Source organism: Sinohyriopsis cumingii, chromosome 6 (genome assembly GCF_028554795.1).
Source record: "Sinohyriopsis cumingii isolate HCF-2022 chromosome 6, ASM2855479v2, whole genome shotgun sequence".
NCBI lineage: Eukaryota > Metazoa > Mollusca > Bivalvia > Unionida > Unionidae > Sinohyriopsis > Sinohyriopsis cumingii.
The window spans coordinates 37,022,019-37,040,367 of record NC_142966.1 but is presented as its reverse complement, the minus strand read 5'-3'; the positions used below and the strand labels follow the sequence as shown (position 1 = coordinate 37,040,367).

Genomic DNA, 18,349 nt, shown 5'->3' with positions numbered 1-18,349 from the left:
ATAGTATCTTATTACCGATTACGAACTGAAGCAAAACAAAAAAGATGGTTGATGCGTATCACATTAAACAGACTGATGAAACACACCGTACGTTTCGCAGATCTATAAACATAAGCTAACACTTACCAGAGACTGGAATAGCTCGCAAACCGAGTCCAGTTCACACAAAATTTGCTTGAACCATAGCTCGAAAGCTGAAATAGAGAGTCGATATCCATAACTGTTATGTAACTCAAAAATCTTTCAAAATCTAGGGTAAAAGACAATAATCTAGAGTGAGCTGAATTAATCGATGCCAGCTCGAGTAATAAAGACCGAGCTGGAGAAGTCGACATTGAGTGGGATGCAGTCGAAAGCAAGCTCAAGTAATCGAAAATAAGTGTACTTGAGAGCAAGCGGAAGCAATACAGACAAGGTGGATCAAATCAAGAGTGGCAGTGGCGCACGCAGAATTATTTCAGAGAGCGGGAAACCATGTAGTTGTCAGCTATTATGTTTTATGGATGTAGACCTAAACATGCTTATAGGTAAAACCGGGGCTGGATTTGGGGATGGGGGCAGGTTCCACTCTCTCGCCTCTATATGCGGGTGATCATAGCAAGTAGTGTGTGTGGGGGTGGGGTGGGGTGGGGGCGAGCCGGAGTACATATGAGTTACAGTCGTGTTTATTATAGATTTAGAGTTATCTTCCCTTAAATATTCGTAGGTGACATAGCCATGGAGTTTCTCGTGACTGTTCATGGATATCTCAGAATACATTATTAAGATTTTATTTGCGATAATTGTTTGTCCTAACACAAAAATGTTACTGTCGTAGTGTATTATTTTTATAAGTTAAGACATCCTACCTGGAAAAGACATTAATTAAGAAAATCGCACATACAAAAAAGAATGTGTTGAACCAAACTGCTCCCCAGATAGCGCACAAAACGATGCCATGACCTCTACAAACCCTTTGAACTCGTTCTGAGTCATTTAGGATAATTCAATTTTTGCTCCTGGTGTTTTGAGAAATTCTTGATAAACGAGGTAACAAGACGACGAGCCTTCCATGCCTTAGTTCTCACAAACTTTCCAAAGTGTATTATAATTAGGATAACAATTAATGTCTTCGAGAATTGTTAGACTCTGTGGTGGTTTTACTATGTCAGATATCTGTTTTATCTGCGACTCAGACTCGTCGTTGGTGAAACCCATTTTAAGGCCTAAAAACCCAACATTAACGTCATAAAGTCGATAAGCACCGGACTGTTAGTCCGTAGCTATAAGTCGAATTCATTCAAGTTCTGCCGACTCCAAACTAAATTAGATGCCTATAAGTTTTGAACTATAGATCGAAATATTTATTGATTACCTATACAATTTTTTAAAACTAATTAAAATAATTTCAAGTTTCCTAAATTTCAACTGCATTTTAGTCAATTTAAAAATTATATCAGATAATTTAAATCCTTTTTTTAAAGCTTCCTCACCAAGTACTATTCAATATTGTATTAGGCTGTACTCCAAATACCTCTGTTTTACATATTGATTTAAAGTATGTATTATATTGTTTATCAAGAAAGGAAGGTGTGTCAAAAAAGAGGGGAAATTTCCAACAAGCCGTAGAAGGTGTAACTTCACAGCCTTGCCCATGATTGACGGTGCATTAAAATGGGAAAAGCAATAAGTAAAGCATCTTACCTTGATGTACAATGATGAAGAGGTGCTCATCGTGTTCAGTTTTCCCGTGCTTGGTGCTGACCAGGGATTGACAGTCCAAAAGCTGATTAACCTAAAAAAGTGTAAATGCGAATGAAAAAAAAGAGTGGAAAAGAAAATGGAAGATTAAAAAAAAATAAAAAATACAATGTTTTACTCTCAAACATCAAAGATATTGTATTAACTATCTATGCGTGTGCCTGATTTTGAAATATTGCCCATTGGTCATATTGCCTGGAGAGATCTGCGGTGACTTTGGTCACAAACGTGAAGATAGTGTTTGTCCACGAAAGGTCAAGAACGATATTTTCATTTCTAGACTTAATGGGCACTTGATCACAGCGTTATAATCTTGTTACAAATTATTAATAACATCAACAACACTTTTCCTCCCCCTCCCCCCTCACGTATCGCCTTCCCCGCTCACAAGGGTCCAGGTAAAATGTCCGATTTAAAGTTTAGAAGTTCAAACAATATAATCCCACAGCTATTCCTGCAACAATCACCTTTGTAGCTAAACAAACATACGGCAATGTTAAGGAGTAACTCTATATTCATAAATTACTACATTGTTACTTCGAGAATACATTATATCAGCCGTTATTGAAGATCATATTCATGTGATGTGCAGGCAGGAAATCTCATAAAAATAAATTCGATATTTGTTTTGAAAGATAAAAACACATACAAAGTAATAACGATGAATACTAAAAAAACATGTGCCTTGTACATGCTTAATGTCCACAAAACGCAATAACCGGGTAATTGTTGTTGTTGTTGTTATTTGGTTTAACTTCATTTTTCAGCATAAAATAGGCTATACGTGGCGGCCAGTATAAATGGTGGAAGAAGAGGCCGGGAAAACACCGGAAAGAACCACCAACCCACGAGAAGCTACTGGCAAGATTTCTCATATACCCACACTGGCCGAACCCGAGACTCGAACCCACGCAGACAGAGGTGAGATGGCAGTGGTTCGTAACGGTGAGCGTTTTAGACCACTCAGCCACTCGGGGTCCTAATAGCAGGGTAAAAAAGAAACCTTAGAGAGCGACAAAGTTCCTTAGATCACTGTTTTGACCCTCTCTGACACTCTCCATATCTATAGTACTATATAAAAAATATACGACCCTTGGCCAGCGAAGTAAGGATTATGTGTCCTGGGTCCACGCGTAGAGGCTAATGCAAAGAAAAAAAACTACATTGTACCTGAAACAAAATGTTATGTTGATAGAATCCTTTGATTTGAGGATGCAAAGTGGAACATTTGAATTATTTTGATAAATGATTATGGCTGGATGTTTATCGATGTGTATCTTTTACCTAATCACTCATATTTAACATAAATTCCCTCGGTCGTTACCTATTTTTGAATGATTGGGGAAAATTTGTAAATCGATAAATATATAACCATGACTATTTACTCACATAATAGCAACCACTGGTTTAAGGACAGCTCAAAATGGCCATTCATAATTATAATTCGTAAGGGTTATTTTGTTAATACCATTTTAAATACTACATTTCTTATCAATATTATGTTCGCACTGTAATATGAGACATGTATCAAGTGCGTCGATTCATTCATAAAGTCATAAGGTTATAGCGCAGGCAAACACCACTTGACCTACCTCCAGGACATGAGTTCTGAAAGGCCAAGCTGTCCTAATTTATAAATAGTCGGTGTTAGAGCAGATGATCTGTTTCCTGACAGGGATTTCGAAATACCGAGATGATTCGTTCAAACCTTGTATGACATGTTCTTTAATTTGTATTGCTATTCTTTATAATAGAGTTGTTTCGTAGAATTAGGCATTCTTAGTAGTACAAACAGTCTTGGAAGATATGTATGAAGAGGATTGCTATATTGATTGAATTTAAACATTCGTAGGAATTACAGTGCTCTAACATTCATTTAAAAATTAGCTATACGGAATAACTGTGAATTCGTTTAAAAACTATTTTAATTTCTAACTGTCATGGGATTACTGTGAATTTATTTCTGACATTTTCGGATTATAATATAGTGATTCGTCTGTATTGTTGATACATCATTACATGCAAACTACCATACAGAATATCTTTGGAACTAATACATCCACTCGAAACATTTGGAACGGATTGAACACTTATGACTTTTCGATATTTTTCCTGTTCCTTGTTTAAGAGTCGTAACACTATATCTTGCCAGTCTAAGATTGGTTCTATTAAATAATTACGATGGAAGAGCTTGGGCTTGAGGGTTCTGAACAATTGTACGACTTCTTCAGCATACATTTACACACAGAAAAGTATATTATCACTGATGCATATGATGTTTACACACAACCAAGCGTATATTATTGCACCGATCGGAGGAGTTATATATATATATATACCTGTGTATAGAATATTGTTCATATGTGTATATGTTTCCAAGTATAGTCACACTTAGTCATTCATGATAAATATGTAAGAATGATTATGTGCATGATCTTATAAATTGTTGTTTTCAACATTGTCAATTACAAAATGTGACCACATGGTAGATGGATCAGTCATGACCAAATGCGTTATCCTCGTAAAAGAAAGTTTATTATTATTACCATTGCTATTATTATTATTATTATTATTATTATTATTATTATTATTATCATTGTACATATACCAAATGCCTACATTATTAGAAAGACCCTTACTCTAGCATTCCAATATTTGTCGACAGATGGCATCACCAGAGCGAACACACACACACACACACACACACACACACACATATATATATATATATATATATATATATATATATATATATATATATATATATATATATATATATATATATATATATATATATATATATATATATATACCTTTAGATATCCATCGTATGTCATTGGAGTGCGTTCTTTCCTTTCGTTGGTATCGTCAACTTCTGCCATTCTCTTGGATCAAGTGTTCCAGGCAAATGGTCTAAAACTCTTCAAATAAAAATATAAACAGAATGAACGACTCAGTCTTGAAGAAAACAAACAGCAATTGTTTTTTTTATCTTAATCATCTCCTTTCGCCGCCGCCACCTATACATGTCTATTATCATAATCTGTGTTTTTCCCCAAATTAAAAACTTTCTGATACAAGTTCTTGCTATTTCCTTCGGTGCCGTGTGGCAATCATCAGAGCTCAAGGCTATACACCAATATGATTTTAAAAGATCGTCATATTAATGATGACGATTATGCTAAACAATCATGATATAAACGATTTCATTCCGTCGATGTTTAGGTTTCACATCGAAGTCATCCAACTACTTTTAACATATTTTATCTCGCCATGTACATATTTATGTGCACCAGAATGATATGATCAATTAAGCTGAGTTACGAAAATGATCGGAATATTGGACTTATGGCGGTGAAGCAGTTTTTGTAAGTGTGTAACTAATTGCAATCTTACGTTCGTTTATAGATATATAACAAACATGAATTTGCGTTTGTAGTTAAGGACTAGAATTAATTAGCTTATACACGTATAAAAACAGGTATTGCATCTGTAACTAATGACGATTTTAAATTGGCTTATACATGTGTAATAAACAGGGTATCGTATCTGTCAGGAATGACGAATTTATGTAAGTTTATACGTGTATAATAAAAACGGTATTGTATCTGTAATTTCTAAAATCTCAGATGGGCTGGATGATTTGACATAGACTATGCGCATGCTCGTTGGACACATCGTAAAACGTCATGTTCACAAGAGATACCACACAACAGTAACCTTTAATTATATGCAGAAAATATGTATATATGTTTTGCATCGCAACACTAGCAAAGAAAACCACCCAAATGGGAAATATCAGGTGTTCATTTTTTCCACGGGATCAATTCAACTTTTAATACGTTTACTGACAGTAATGTGTGTCGATATAAAAGCATGGAAAAAGAACGGAACAAACGAAAACAAAATCATAGTATGTACCCCAACAATTTTATTTAGATTTTTAACTACTGAAACATTAGAAGAAGATGGAATTTGAAAATAATTATCTGAAAGGATTGTTCGAAACTTTAGTGGTTACTGCTTACAAATGAACATAAAGCCACAATGACCTAATTAGTCAGACTCTCCCATCTGATTTAAGTCATTATAAAATGAGCAAAGTTTAGTGAGCATGTGTTAGTTATAACACTTTCCATTAAATTGAAAGAATGAAAATGATGCAGCGACGCACACAATGAAACTTTCTTTGCAACCATTTCATAACAAATAAAAACGACATTTCGGTATGTGAAAACCAAATTATAATGCGATATTTCACCTACCGATGATATGCATTGGTTGTGACATATTAATGCTTTTGCCTGTGCTTTTGCATGGCCATTCTGATTTTGAAAAGCTGTCCATAACTTGAAAGAAATGGTATCTCTTAGAAAGGAGAAAAGAGTGACCAACGCAAAATTAGCTCTTATCATTGTTAATTAAATGGTCAATTGGTCCATAGAGTGTTCTTATCATTGTCAGTTAAATGGTCCATTGGTCCATAGAGTGTTCTTATCATTGTCAGTTAAATGGTCAATTGATCCATAGAGTGTTCTTATCATTGTCAGTTAAATGGTCCATTGGTCCATAGAGTGTTCCAAGAAAGTGAGTAAAGAGATAACTGGAAATTTTAGAAAGAAAAGTATCAGAAACAAAAGAAGAATACGTTCCAGCAAAGAAAACTGAAAGGAAGATAAACATAAAAATCAGACGAACCCGTTACAGTGAAGAAATATAAAACGACAGTTTAGGATGAAGACATTATGCACTTTTGTGATGTGTTCTGAAATTTCATTGTGATTCGTATTCACGAGGACATACAAAACAAACGTAAATGTTTCTATATATTGATTGTTTTCTTTAGTTAGAGAAGATACTCATGCACACGTTTGCAGACAATCGAGATATTTTATTACCAAGTACAGACATACTCACAACTTCAATGTACAATAATTTAGCAGTTTTCAAACTCAAACAGAATATGTTAAAACCTTTCAGAACAAGAAACCCAAGCTTCACGAAAATTAAAACATAGTTTGACAATGTGGAAAACGTAACTGTCTCGTCATCATAGCATAAACAAAATTTCACTCAGCCTATTAAATCTTGAGCAAAAATAAAAAGCCAACACATCTGTGAAGAAGTGAACCAAACCGACATTGAATATTTTGCTGTTTTGTAACACACATTATAAAATCTTTATCTAGCAGCAATGCATCAGGGTGTGTTATAATGTAGTGTGGCAAAAGCAAACACAGTAAATTTCTAACTAACTAAAGAACCAAATCTGCCTCACTTGATACTGTTCTTTTGCCTAAAAACTTCCTGCAAATGTTTATCGAGTGAGAATAGTTAACCTTTCGGTGAGAGAATTAAATATAGGCCGATCAAAACGAAACAATATTACAAACTATAAACCGCACTTGGCTCCATTCAACATTAATGTCCGTGTCAGATATGGTTTAACACACTTCTACTCTATAGGCAAGATAACACCTGTCCTTAAGTGCGTGTTTGTTCTCTCCATCATGATTTGTGTGTGCAAAAGGCTATGCTAGTGTATGTGCGTAAGAACTCATACGCCCTTAAATCATTCGATGCATTATATTTCTTCCATTTTCTCCCTTTTCAATTTGCTGCTACGGTTCTACAGATTATAAACATGGTAGGGGTGGTATTTCTGTTTATAAGGGGGTGGTAAGAAAGTTATACGGAAAAGGGTACGCAGAGATTTAGTTTTGTTTATAAAGGTTTTAACTTCCTTCTTCCATCCACTTTCTTTTACATGCAAGCCATTGTGTGATAGTATAAAAGCATGTTTGTGTGTATAAAGTGTGTGTATAATTCTACCCTTTTGTTAATTAGTAGGTGTGTATGTGTTTGTGTTGGTCATTCACAATGACGCGTTGATGACAGTGGGTGTATTTTCCAACTAGTTTTGCTGTTGAATAAGTGTGGATGTATATTAAGTGTCTATATTTCCATGATGTGGGTGTTGGTCATTCAAAAGTGCTTGAAAATGTAAAAGTCTTATATATGTTTTTCACAATTTGTAAAACTGTTAGAGTGTTTCGAATTGTCTTTTAAAAAATGTGTAATTATGTTTAGACTCCATTGAAATCTTTAGGCTCCATTGAAGTCCGTGATTGTTTTATAATTTTAGCAGCACTTTTTAAACACGCAAAGTTTTAAAATATTCCCGATTTTTTTGAGTCTCCGCCAACCCCCCGACCCCCCGAGACAATGTCATAATTTTAGTATTACTTTTAGTTTAGGCAAATTTGTGGGGTTTCTTCAGGAACATTTTCAGTTTCTGCTAAAGTCTGTGATAGTTTCGTAATTGTACTACTATTTAGAGCCTAAACCATGTAATCTAATGTTTTTGATAATATCTTTCCTCCACTTAAGTCCGGCATAGTTTCAGAATTTTAATACTACTTTTAGTCTAGGCACAAGTTTAGATCATTTTTCCAGATAATTCCCAGTCTCCACTAAGTCGATGCAGAATTTTTAGTGATAATTTTAGCCAAGTCCATTTTAGTTTGATTACGAGCTGGTTTACCCATTCAAAGCTATTTAGGTGGCAGGGGATAATTTCGAAACATGGCCACTGTCAAATTTCTTAACGTAAGCTATGGTCTGACTTTTTCAGCTATTATTGTTTACTAATTAAAGGTATGGATTTATTTGTAAACTAGGTGTATCAGACTTGTGTAGTTCTTGAAATTAATTCCAGTATAAAAGGCTGGAATCCGATATAAATTAAATAATTGATATTAGTAAAAGGCAAGTTGATTCTGAGAGAGAGAGAGAGAGAGAGAGAGAGAGAGAGAGAGAGAGATTTTATTTGCTTGTTTATACTATTGTGGTTTGAAACAAGCACACAAATCAAATCATCAATGGCTGGTGTTAAATACACAGGTTCTATAGTTCAGAAAACCAAAACAATAAAGCATGAAGCACAAATATTACAAAGGTTCATCATCATCATGAAATCTTTCCTGTTTTCTCTAAAGGTTCACTGATACTCAGACTTAAACAGCATGGGATTCCATACGGATTATTAACGTTTGTTACTTTCTTTTTCTATAACAAAATCAAGATTTTCCCAGAATCATGACCAGAAATAAGTACTATAAAACACATGATGGAAACCCATGTTATCCAGAACTTATAGACCTACTGTCTGCCAACATGCATATTTTCCTATACAATTATATCAAAGATATGATGCATGCCTTATTTGTCTGGAGGATGAGATGGGGTGGGGGTCTAATATCTCACGCAATAGTAATTTGAGACCAGCGGAAAGTATGGGTGGATTTTCAATGCCTTGCCGTACATCTATTGGTTGACTTTAATACTAATTTATTACAGTACTACCAACATTCCAAGACTGTACACAAAAGACTCACTGTGTGAAAAGTGCTGTGAATAGAGATGCATGCGACTTCTGTACACCTGTTTGAGGAAAACATCCGTCGCTGTTGAGCGTAACATGTATCAAAGTAACATAATACAAGTTTATTTTTTATATAGACTAAGCTAACAATGAGAAACAAACCAAGCACACTTAAACGATAAAAAACAACCAGATAATATTGCGTTATATATTTTTTAAAATATAATTTCAAAAATAAGATAAATTATCTAATGTGAGATTCTTCATGTAACAAGGAAGCTATAAAAGATCAAGTAATGCTTACCAGGTACGATTTATAACAGACTATACTAATAGTAACAGAGGATAACGAGTGTCTTCTCCTTTCTACCAGAAACAGCCTATCTCAAATTACTAGTTTTGTTTTGGGAATAAAATATTAAAATAAGGACATTTAAAAAACAAAATATGAAATATTCATAGCATGCGGATATTGAAAAATTCTACCTGACTTTAGTTCGAACTCTTCGTGACTTTATCCTCACTCCCTACTCTTGCAAATGAAAGAAATACGAGTTTCAGAATGTTATCTACATGGACTCTCAATCGTTTCTTCCGGTCACGTGTACACACCGACATTTCCAAGAGTCCCTACTTTCTTTTCAAACAATAGTACCTTAAATATGATCGAGAACTATTTTTAGACTACATGTAATTCTCAGAAATCGTATTGTACATGAAATAAGGTATCATGACGAATGGGCGCGCCAAGCTATTCGCAGAAATGTCTAAATGGTGAATGTTAAAATATACTTGTTTTTAGGATATTGTTTGTAAAGGCAGTGAAATAACTGAATATTAACAACAACATTTTTAAAACGGGTATTGAGACAATATTATGTGGCATTTTGGGCGCAGATTGTACAAAGTCTTGTAACATAAAGAACTCCATATACGGTATAAAAATGCTGGGCATGCCTTTTTTGGCTTTGTGGGTGAGTTCGGGTTCTAATATCTAATACAAGAGCATTTCGACACAAGTGGAGAGTAAGGCGTGACTCTCTATGCCTAGCGGTATATGTAATGGTCTAATGTACCATAGTTCAAAGTAATTATTACAGTTTTATGTTCTGTACATTTGCAAGAACTACATTTATCTGTCTTGCGAAAATCATGCGCACTATATGTGAAAAGGTGTTCCTAACGGGTTGGTATGCAAAACAATTGTTAAGACCTGTTTGGAAGACGTGAAAAATGTTCTTCTTGAGAACTATATCTATGAGAGAGAGAGAGAGAGAGAGAGAGAGAGAGAGAGAGAGAGTTATGACTGAATGCACACCTGTATCGTATACTTTGGGAACAATGTGGAAAGTCTGTTATCTGCTTTGCTACCAACACCCAATGAGTTGGGATTGGTTTTCTATTTTAGACGGAAGTGACTTTGGTTACATCGCCTTTCTCAGTCCGGTGTTAGACGGCATTTAACCAAAGAGCACAATCTTTTGTCCTCAATTTACTATTGAGACGGACATCACATTTCCTGCAGGCATCTCCTTTCCTGGAAAGGCACTAATACTGTAGACATGATAAGTGTCAGAATAAAGTAAAATGATTGTTTCTTCAGGTTGAACATCCATTTGATGACGTTACCTTTTCTCTAGGGTTAAATATTCACAAGCAAAATCCGGGCATCATCCCAGCTAATTCTTGCTGCATTTATTATCTTTTAAAGTATTGACTATAGAAATAGGTGTGATTTGCATCATCGATTATGGTAGCTTGCATCGTACCTAATCGGAATACATTTAAAACAAAAAAACAGAAAGAAAAAAAAGAATAGACATTGGGAAACGCCTGACTATAGATGGGTAATATTTATTTATTCGAGTGACTAAGTATTAAAGCTATCTCCAAATGATACAGCGACTATTAATTAGGCTATTAATCTGATCCTTTAAGCCGTCCCTTTTGGATTAGGTAATGACACGATCATGTCTTTGCTGGAGCAGGCAAGAGAAAGTTTAATAAAATAATTGCCTTTTTGACTGCTGAATATTAGCTGGTGATAGTTCCCGAATGGGTATAAATCTTCCATTACTTACGTTGTGGCCAGACACGGAACATCAGCACAAGATTGTTGGTGTCCAGAAAATGGAATGAAAGACATCGTCCACAGAAAAATCCACGACAGAATACGTAGTCTAATTGGGTTAGGAATCAAAATCCTAACCTAGATACTACATTTGGTTGGCAAACGACAGAGCCAAGAATATAATACACGAATCGTATAATATATTTTAATGATCTATCGTGACCACATTTATTATTAACACTGAGTTCTTTTACGGAAAAAATCAAACATCTGCGCATGATGCTGTTATCCACGGATATTGTTGATACAAGCGTAAATAGCAAGTGTCATACCACTCTTGCCTACGACGAAACTGCACGTTTTGTCTTTTCCGCTACCTTTAGAGTCCTCGGCCACCCGTTCATGCCTTCAATCCCCATGATTAGCTGTCCCTTCTGGTCTTTTTGAGGGAAAAGTACAGTCAATCGATTCACGAATTTTAATGATAATAAAGCAAATATGTAAACCCTAATAATGTTTTGGCAAGTTTCGTAAAACATTATTCATAAGCAAAGCTTCGACCAAACTAAAAAGTAAAAGAACCGCTAATATATCAGTTTTATTCAGATAACAGAAGTTTGTTGATGGTAATCAAATTCAAGAGTTTGCAATAGATAGTGGATAATTGGTCCAGAAAAAAACCTCGATTCACACAGGTTGAGAGAGAGAGAGAGAGAGAGAGAGATTATGTGTGTGTGTGTGTGTGTGTGTGTGTGTGTGTGTGTGTGAATTATTGTTGACTCAAAACAAGTAAATGCAGGAGATAGTCTGTAAATGACATGAAATACACATTTTGTCGCAAATATAAAGAGAGCGAAATAAGGTTTTTATTTTTATTGTGCATCAATTTGATGTACGGTAATTAGTGATTCAAATGGCAAACTCGTGCATTTGCATGAACACAAAACACGTAGTTTAGTTATTGTTTTTTCTGTTGTTGTGGGTTTAATGGCAATTTTTAGCGCAATATAGGCTATACATGTCGGTCAATATAAATCGTGGAGGAAGAACCAGGGAAAATCCCAGCAAGAACCATCGACCCATAGAAAGCTACAGGCAGCTTTCTGACATACCAACACTGGCCGAGCCGTAGACTTGAACTCACGCGGACATGAGACGGCAGTGATCGGTAAAGGCGAGCGCTTTAAATCACTCGGTCACTCTACGTACAGGTTGAAGATAAGTATTTATGTTTCTAATAATAATAATAATAATAATAATAATTCATACTCATAATTATAATAATAACAATCATAATCATCATCATTTTTCTCCTGTGCCGCAAACGTTTATTGTTCTGAGTTAAACAATTTGAGATTCAGAACGAGGTAAATCAATGCACTACTCTTCCTTTCCCTAAGAAGTAGAGCATTTTCCCAGAAGAAGTGGCCTGATTAAAAGTGCTCGTACATCCTATTGATTCTGTTTAGTAATAACATACTGCTGTTTACACACACACACACACACACACACACACACACATATATACATATATATATATATATATATATATATATATATATATATATATATATATATATATATATATATATATATATATATATATATATATATATATATGTGTGTGCTGAGACAATGACAACACCGGAGAGAAAGGGAATAAGTTGAAGACAATAATAGATACGGACTCCACAGGTAAGATGAACCGTGATCCCATTGTTGTCAGCTTTTTGATTTGTGTTTCTAGAAGCTGGTACTGATTTAGTTAAAAGATAATTCAGTTATAAACCAAACAACAGCAACAAAAATGTGGTTAATGAGATTTAAATCAGACGAAACCGAAATAGCAGATGTTCTACATGTACCGTTGAAAATAATGCGTAGCCTGTTTGTTACATGTAGAATGAGAATGCAATAATGTACAATTAAATGCTAAACATTGGTAACACGCATCTATTGAAAACCTCTACCGGAATTTGACTCATCAAATGGTAATATAAAATACTCCAGCCTCACTCACAGCACTTGCAAATAACAATATCTTACATATAATCCTAACCTATTTTTAGACTATTGACGATACTCAGTACTCGACTGGAATAACGTAACTTAATATTAACATATTGAGAGACAGATTGCTTATGTGTGTTTTGTGCTTCAGAGCCAACACCGCAACTCCAAATATATTTTGTGTACTGCATCTGTGATATATATATATATATATATATATATATATATATATATATATATATATATATATATATATATATATAACTTATATTTCATTTAAGATATTAGTTGGTTCATAGCTAAACCCAAATAGGTACGAACTTGCCCGTCTAAACTCACGTAGATATAATAATAATAATAATAATAATAATAATAATAATAATCATCATCATCATCGCAATAATAATAGCCATCATCATCGTTGTCATCAGCGTGTTCTAATGTGCTCTACATTTTTAGTATTATTTGAACAATTCTAGAATTAATATTAGTTATACCATCTTATTAATGCTAGTTATACCATCTTTGTACTTTCGTTTTCGCCAACACTGTATCGTTTTCACATAATTAGAATCGGACATGAATAACTACCGTAAAAATAAATATATGATTCACAACGGGAAGTTTATATAGCAGAAGAAAGATCAAGTGTATATATATATATATATATATATATATATATATATATATATATAAGTGTAGATACGGTACAAGCACTAACTTTGTTTCAATTGATAAGTTAGATAAAAACAGTATACATTCCACAGGGAAGAAAGTGACACTGGGTGAAAAGACAAAACAATGAGGTGATATAATTTACGTCAAACACAGACAGACAGACACACACACACTCCATAAAACAGAAAGGTTTGTGCATATATGTTTACAGAATAAATAAATTTAAAGCAACAACAAGAGCAGAAAAGAGTTTAATGTATGCTTTACAAGACAAGAATTGAAGCTGCCAGTGGTCAAATAATACCTACCCCGATTGGATTGATATCTTGGGAAATTAAACTAACAATTCTCCTACATTTGCTTTACGAAAAGGCAAGTCTTCTTTGTTATTCAAAAGTAAGGTTTTGCCAGTTAGTGTTTCAATGTAAGGAGAACATATTGAAAATGAAGAAAAAATAAAGATAAAACATTTGTAATCTGCAGGTATTGAAAGCTGTGCCTGACTTCAGCTGTACATTTCGTAACTAAAAGTATCATATTATTACCCACTAAACTAGCAAAACAAACTCATTCAAGAATCAGACTTAGATAATTTGTCCAGCATCTCTTGTCTGTAGATCATGCAAATAAGCAAAGTAAAATTCACAGAATTGTTTCCTTGGATGCAATTCTATTGCAAAGAACAGTGTCTTATATATAATCCAGTCCTATTTTTTGACCACATTATAATGCTCAGAAATTCTATTGTGTGTGGATTAGTGGAATAACATTTCTTGGTGAGAGCTATGTTGGGGGATAGTTTCGTAATCTGACCCCTGTCAAGTTTCTTAACTTAAGGCTATGGTGTGACTTTTTTTTTTTAGCTATTATTGTTTACTAGATAAAGCTATGGAAATATTTGTGAACTAGGTGTTTCGGGCCTGTGTTGTTCTTGAAATCGATGGCATTCTTGAAATCGATGGCAGGTATGTACTCCTTCCATAGTTATTCTTTAGTATGTTGATAGTGAAATACCAATAGTCGGCTTAGCAGAAGAGCTAGCAGTAGACGCGTGGGTTCGAGGCAATTAGAATATCTCAAAAACTGATTGGATGACAACTGTATTCAATTGTGCGGTTTTGCAGAATTATCATCTAGGAAAAAGGCTTGTGTTTGCACTGTGAGCATCACATGGTGTCAGAAAAGAACTTCGGACGTGGAATATGCAGGTATTAATTTGAGGTTGGGGAGCATAAACGTCTTCTACTATGAATTGCCATTGCCTTTTCTGGTCAAGTGGATAATATTCGTATGCTTTATTTTAATATAGCCTTCCAAAAATATGTACCTATTTGACCAAACTTGTGCATTTTATTATTTTATGACCTTTTTATACTTGGCCTGTGAATACGACATTACATTTGTGCATAAAACCTGTCCCTGCCTCCTTGTATCATCATGTCAATATACGTAAATTTACGGATACCTCCAACATCATCTGAGATACTGGTTACGCTTTATATAAAATCTTTGTTGCACACATACAGACACAGACACAGACACAGACACACACACACACACACATATATATATATATATATATATATATATATATATATATATATATATATATATCAAAGAATGTAGCTTCATTTCGAGGTCATTCACCTTTAAAAATGTAACAACGTGGGCCTATTGTAGGTTCGCTACTTGTAACAATGTAACCATGTGCCGTCAGTATTGACATCCATAGACCCCTCAAGTATCAAGGAATGTTAAACCTACCGATAATTTTAACACAGTGCCCCAGACAGTCACCACATGTAAGCCTACACGTACTGTACTGTAATACAAAAATAAAAATTCTTTAGCTTGAACCAAAAATCAATAGCTTGATACACAAGTCTCATTGCTATGCCTATGGTATCCTGTAACGTTTCTAAATGTGTTGAAGGGCACACACACACACACACACACACACACGGGAAAAACGAAACAAAAATACTCACCCACCCACCCAAAAAACTTGTTGGATATGGCATCAATACTTCCTGGTATTGCCATCAAGCCATCCAATTGTAGAATGATATGTACTTCCTACAGTTATTACCACAGGTTGTTATATAGAAAATAATCTATTTTTCACGTGACTTTAATCCTCAGACATTGCTGATGCACGATCAAATAAAAAAAAAAAAAAAGAAAAGAAAGAAGAAGCGCATTTCCTCAAAATGTTTCATAAGGCAGGTTTCACAAAACACTATTTATAAGCAAATCGTAAAGCAAAGTAAATGTTAAATTAAACCGCTGATATATCAAATACAATCATTCGATATAAAAGGCTAGATTCCGATGTAAATTAAATAATTGATTTTTGTAGAAGGCCAGTTGATTCTGAAAGAGAGAGAGAGAGAGATTGTATTTGCTTGTTTATATTATTGTAGTTTGAAACAAGCAAACATATCAGATCATTAATGGCTGGTGTTTAAGACACATGTTCTGTCGTTCAGAAAACCAAAAAATCAAAACATGAAAAACATGTAACAAATGTTCATCGTCATCATCATCATCATCATCACCATCATCAAATCTTTCCTGTTTTCTCTAAAGGTTTAGTAATACTCAGATTTAAACAATATGGGATTCCATACGGATTATTATTTTGTTACTTTCATTTTCTCTAAAATAAGCAAGATTTTCTCAGAATCATGACCAGAAATAAGTACTATAAAATATATGACGGAAACCGCATCTACTCTATTTTTAAAACTGAATAGAAAGTTAGTCCTGTTATCCAGAATGTATAGGCATACTGTCTACCAACATGCATAATTTCCTTTACAATTATAACAATGATATGATGCATGCCTGATTTGTCTGGAGGATGAGATGGGGGGTGGGGGGTGTCTAATATCTCCCGCAATAGTAATTCGAGACAAGCGGAGAGTATGGGTGGATTTTCAACGCCTTGTCTTACGTACATGTATTGGTATTCTATACTACTGATTTCCTACAGTACTACCAACATACCAAATCCTTATTTGTACACGAAAGACTCACTGTTAAAAGTGCTGAGAATGGAGATGCATGCGACTTGAGCTGCGTGAGGAAAACTTCCGTCGTTATTGAACGCAACACAGAACCATGTGACATAATACAAGTTTATTTTGTTATAAAGGCTAAGCCAAAAACAAAGAAAAAAAAACTTAAAAATAAAACATACAATGCTGTGATATATTTATTTAAAATATAATTTTAACAACAACCAAAGAAATGTAATGTGTGATTCTTCATGTACGAAAGAAGCTATAAATTAACAAGTAATGCTTACCAGGCACGATTTATGTGTTTGATTTAGACTTTTAACGTAGCTGTAACAATGTTTCAGTAATATCGGTACGATGTCTGCAGTGTGGCAGTTTATGTCACTGGGGCATCATGCCGCAGACATGTATCATGATGTTCCACCCAGTCACATTATTCTGACACCAGGCCGACCAGTCCTAACACTAACCTCTTAATGCTGAGCGCCTAGCGAGGCAGCTGAGCTGTTAGTACCATTTTTTAAAGTCTTTGGTATGACTCGGCTGGGGTTCGAACCCGTGACCTCCCGCATCCGAGGCGGACGCTCTTACCACTATGCCACCGGAGCGGTGGTACGATTTATAACAGATGATAATAATAATAAGAGGATAATGGGCGTCTTCTACTTCCTCAAATTATTATTCACGTTTTGGGAAGAAACTATTAAAACAAAAGAAATTAAATATAACAAATAATGAAACATTCTTAGCATGCAAATATTCAAACAAATCTACCAATTCCTGACCTTACCCTCACTGACTACCCTTGCGAATGAAAGAGATATGATAGAGTTTCAGAATGTGATCTACAACGCCTCTCCAACATTTCTTTATTTCCGGTCACGAGATAAAGTGAACTTAAGTTCACAGAAATTTCCTTGAGTCGCTACTTTTCGTTTGGAAACGACATTATTACACATGATCTAGACCTATTATCAGGACATATTACACATGATCTAGACCTATTATCAGACCATATTACACATGATCTAGACCTAATATCAGACCATATTACACATGATCTAGACCTATTATTAGACCATATTACACATGATCTAGACCTATTATCAGACCATATTACACATAATCTAGACCTATTATCAGGACATATTACACATGATCTAGACTTATTATCAGACCATATTAGACATGATCTAGACCTATTATCAGACCATATTACACATGATCTAGACCTATTATCAGACCATATTACCTATTATCAGACCATATTACACATGATCTAGACCTATTATCAGACCATATTACACATGATCTAGACCTATTATCAGACCATATTACACATGATCTAGACCTATTATCAGACCATATTACCTATTATCAGACCATATTACACATGATCTAGACCTATTATCAGACTCCTCAAATATAAACAGCATTTAATCC

General features: G+C 34.5%; 1 protein-coding gene across 1 annotated transcript in view; it reads right to left on the bottom strand.

Annotated features, from left to right (window-relative positions):
- LOC149796722 (tryptophan 2,3-dioxygenase-like) overlaps positions 1-18,349 on the bottom strand; it is a 32,781-nt gene that overhangs the window by 13,250 nt on the left and 1,182 nt on the right. The window contains exons 2-5 of the mRNA XM_089961368.1: positions 9,611-9,656; positions 4,554-4,661; positions 1,684-1,774; positions 127-194 (exon numbers count right to left, since the gene is read on the bottom strand). Coding sequence (XP_089817494.1) covers positions 127-194; positions 1,684-1,774; positions 4,554-4,622 — 228 coding nt within the window. The 5' untranslated portion in view covers positions 4,623-4,661; positions 9,611-9,656. The remainder of the gene's footprint in view (positions 1-126; positions 195-1,683; positions 1,775-4,553; positions 4,662-9,610; positions 9,657-18,349) is intronic.